We start from the raw sequence: 4,163 nt of genomic DNA, 5'->3' as shown, positions 1-4,163 counted from the left end.
TATATGTATGTATATATACTTCTATCTAATAAATAGATGAATATTTGTGAAGCTATAAATTAAAATTATAACAATTCAACTTTACATGTATAAATATGTGTGCGAAGGAGATATTCTGTTATTCTCACGTATTCCAATATTCTATAATACTGAGCACTTTCAAGATTAGGATATGCCTAAAAGTTATTTCTGTTGAGCTGCTCAACTTTGCTTTCTAAAGTTACAGATAATAATGCTCCTATCTGTTAAAATAGTAAACCTAGGAAAAAAAAAAACCCTTCAAATTTATCTTTGAGAAGTAAGTATCTGATGAACAAACAGCTCAGTGTGTGTGCTTGTGTGTGAATGAAATGATGCATTGTAGGCAATCTTAGATATGTTACCTCAGTGCTTTCTCTGTTAGGCATTGACTCCAAACATTCCACAACTTCCATTAGCAATGCATTTGAATGTTGGGTTAGGTTGCGGTCTCGTGGTGGCTGTTGAAAATAAGTAAGAGGTGGGTTAAACATACACACTAAAAGTATACAGAAAAAGAAAGACACAAACAATCTCTCATTAAATACTGCAATGAAACATATAAAAGTATTTAATAAAAGAACATATCTATGGTTAAGAAGCTCATTTCACAATGTAATGTTGGCACTCCGTCGCTTACGATGACGAGGGTTCCAGTTGATCCGATCAATGGAACAGCCTGCTCGTGAAATTAACGTGCAAGTGGCTGAGCACTCCACAGACACGTGTACCCTTAACGTAGTTCTTGAGGAGATTCAGCGTGACACAGAGTGTGACAAGGCTGACCCTTTGAATTACAGGTACAACAGAAACAGGAAGAAAGAGTGAGAGAAAGTTGTGGTGGAAGAGTACAGCAGGGTTCGCCACCATCCCCTGCCGGAGCCTCGTGGAGCTTTAGGTGTTTTCGCTCAATAAACACTCACAACGCCCGGTCTGGGAATCGATACCGCGATCCTACGACTGCGAGTCCGCTGCCCTAACCACTGGGCCATTGCGCCTCCACAGCTCAGTTCACAACAAAGTGGTTCTAGATCCAACTGCAGAACCTTAGGCAAGTTTTTTTTTTCTACAATACACTCAGGTTGACTGAAATCTTCTACGTGGACTTTGACAGTCAGAAAATGTGTAAAACCTCTTTAATTCATTATATTCAACCTCCTCATCCATTCCCCATCTCTAACCATCCCTCACTCTCCTCATACACTCTTGCAACCTCTACCCACCCACACTCCCTGTTCTTCTATCTCTATTCACTTCTATCCACCTTCTTGTACGTAGAAGGTCTACCCCAACTATTTCATCTCTTTCCAGCTTCACCTCGGTTACACCCACCCACCCACTCTTCTATAATGTGAATAGCCATTTAGCTACACCACAGTAAGAAACCTCTTCTGGCCTCTTCTCTCACACTTTAACCCCCTAATCCCATAGCATAAAGCCACCTGCCCCTCTTTTCTACTGTAGTCCCATTCAGTCAAAGGAGATACTAGACTTTCAAGCTGCATGGTGAGCTCACAAAGAGCTGGTTCTATGAAAGAAAGCACTCAGAACACTCTGTAAAGTGGTTGGTGTTAGGCAGGGTATCCAGCTGTAGAATTCATGCCAAAACAGATATTTGGAGCATTATGCAGTTCTTGGACCTGTTGGATCTTCACAAACTATCCAACCCATGACAGCATGGGAGATGGACATTAAATGATGATGACGATGATGATGATATACGCATATATTGGTCTGAAGTGACAGAAATAGTACACTGATTGCCTCTTCCTTATCCTTTCTCATTTTGTCTTTTGTCCTTTTTAAGACTGACAAAGTACCAGACAATTCTTTACAAAATTAACATTCAGTGTATGAAAACAAAACAAAACAAAAAAAAATAACCTGAACAGAAAAAAAAAGAGAACCCTAAAAATGGGAAGAGAATGAGTTACCTTTAAACAGCGAGCAAATTTTTCTCGTGCCAAAGGATAATTGCGGAAGCGAAGGCAGGCTCGTCCCCACGCAGCCCACACACCTGTGGCATCAAGACCACATTTTGTGGAAACTTCCATAGCAAGCGGCAAGCGCTCTACTTCAATAAGTTTATCTCGCAAGCGTCTGAAACACAATATTTTTCAATAAAAATCATATGAGAATAATACATTGACAATAAACAGATTGGTTTTAGGCCCAAGGCCAATATTTGTAGCTGGTGATGGAGTATTCAGTCAATTTACTTGTTCCTAGTATGCTATAGATATTGAGCTTTAACACACTACATCTACTTTCTTTCTCTCTCTCTTTCTCCATTGACTGGCCTTCGTGCGGGTGACACGTAAAAGCACCCACTACACTCTCTGAGTGGTTGGCGTTAGGAAGGGCATCCAGCTGTAGAAACTCTGCCAAATCAGATTGGAGCCTGGTGTTGCCATCCGGTTTCACCAATCCTCAGTCAAATCGTCCAACCCATGCTAGCATGGAAAGCGGACGTTAAACGATGATGATGATGATGATTAGCATAATAGCTTGTATCTTACTGGACACAAACATTTAATCCTCATATGTCATATAATTAGAAGAGTGAAGTAATTCATTTATATTTTAATCGCAAGGATTAAAAAATAAATTGCCACTAGCTCTATTAATGAAAGGAGTTAGTGATCCTTTCTGGTTTTCTGTAACACTAAATGGATGAGAGACACATTTCTTCCAGGATAAAACACCAGTCTTTCATGAAGAACTTTCATTCAAAAACCTAGTATCTTTCTAAATAAGACACCTAATTGAACTGAGTCAAGGTAGAATAAAGTGATCAGCCTAGAAATACAGTGAAACATCTGCAATGCATTTAGAACTCATGACTTAAGGGTCAACAATGTTATTTTCACTTCAGCTCTATAAGAGAGTATATAAATGGATCTCCATCTGTTTCATTGATGATTATTCAGTTCTTTGATCAACTGAACAGTCTGTACATAAAATTAGTATGTAAGTGGCTGAGTATTCCACAGACACATGTACTCTTAATGTAATTCTCAGATAAAATCAGTGACAAGGCTAGGCATTTAATACTTTTGCTACCATATTTCTGTTGAGACATACAATCATTGTTTCAATTAATTTTGAAAAATTTAAAGAATACATTAAAATAACTTGATCATTTATTAAGCTGGTGTTTGGAAAATAATTTAACATGAAATTTTGAAGGGATGGTTTTAATTTCATTTACTTTAAAAACCAATAAGTTTGCATCATAGAATCTGGGGCAATCTCAGAAAGGTTGGTATCAAAAGGGTTAAATTACAAGTACAATCTATCCAATAGGCTTCTCCACAGTCCCCGTCTACAAGAAAGTAACAGATGTCTAAATAGCAGAGACCTGCATCAAGTGTAGAGGTGCGTCTCATCAGTTACTTCAAGTATGGTCAATACCTACACAGATCCCATTTTGGCGAAGCCTTTCACAACCAACCTGTGGTAGAAAAGCATGCAGCAAACACAAACTTACGTCACTGATTCACTCTTCGTGAGTTCCTGTATGGATGGAAGGTCAGGGTAGTTGGAGGCAAGTAGTACCTTTAGCAAATCAACAAGAGTTGAGTATTGGTCGCACAAAATCATCAAGCGATTTTCCATGCACCTGGTAAACCGCACCTTTGCATGGAACAACAGATGTCTCATCATGCTGCCAAAGACAGAAAAAGAATAAACAACATATATAGCAAATTAAATCACTGCCCCCTGTACTCAAATGGTATTTATGTTATCAGTTCTGAAAGGATGAAAGGCAAAGTTAACTTTATATAGGCGTAGGAGTGGCTGTGTGGTAAGTAGCTTGCTTACCAACCACATGGTTCTGGGGTTCAGTCCCACTGCGTGGCACCTTGGGCAGGTGTCTTCTACTATAGTCTTGGGCTGACCAAAGCCTTGTGAGTGGATTTGGTAGATGGAAACTGAAAGAAGCCCGTCGTATATATGTGTGTGTTGGAGCGAACACGTTACAATGAAGTAGAGAAATTTGAAAAGACAACACGAAACCGGTTACTTCTCAAAATACAATGTTTATATACCAAAAAGATTTTATAACATTTTTTCTGACATAATTTAAATATATACTTTAACCATGTAACACAAGCCTTCTGTAGTTTTTTCACTCTTATTAT

The 4,163-nt window shown here is 38.7% G+C and overlaps 1 protein-coding gene across 1 annotated transcript in view; it reads right to left on the bottom strand.

The window, feature by feature from the left end:
- Window positions 1-4,163, bottom strand: part of LOC106867460 (zinc finger FYVE domain-containing protein 26) — a 93,341-nt gene that overhangs the window by 21,188 nt on the left and 67,990 nt on the right. Inside the window, exons 33-35 of the mRNA XM_052971651.1 lie at window positions 3,509-3,685; window positions 1,953-2,118; window positions 384-479 (exon numbers count right to left, since the gene is read on the bottom strand). Coding sequence (XP_052827611.1) covers window positions 384-479; window positions 1,953-2,118; window positions 3,509-3,685 — 439 coding nt within the window. The remainder of the gene's footprint in view (window positions 1-383; window positions 480-1,952; window positions 2,119-3,508; window positions 3,686-4,163) is intronic.

The sequence above is a fragment of the Octopus bimaculoides genome, chromosome 11 (genome assembly GCF_001194135.2).
Source record: "Octopus bimaculoides isolate UCB-OBI-ISO-001 chromosome 11, ASM119413v2, whole genome shotgun sequence".
Taxonomy (NCBI): Eukaryota; Metazoa; Mollusca; class Cephalopoda; order Octopoda; family Octopodidae; genus Octopus; species Octopus bimaculoides.
This window is presented reverse-complemented; position numbering and strand designations above follow the sequence as displayed.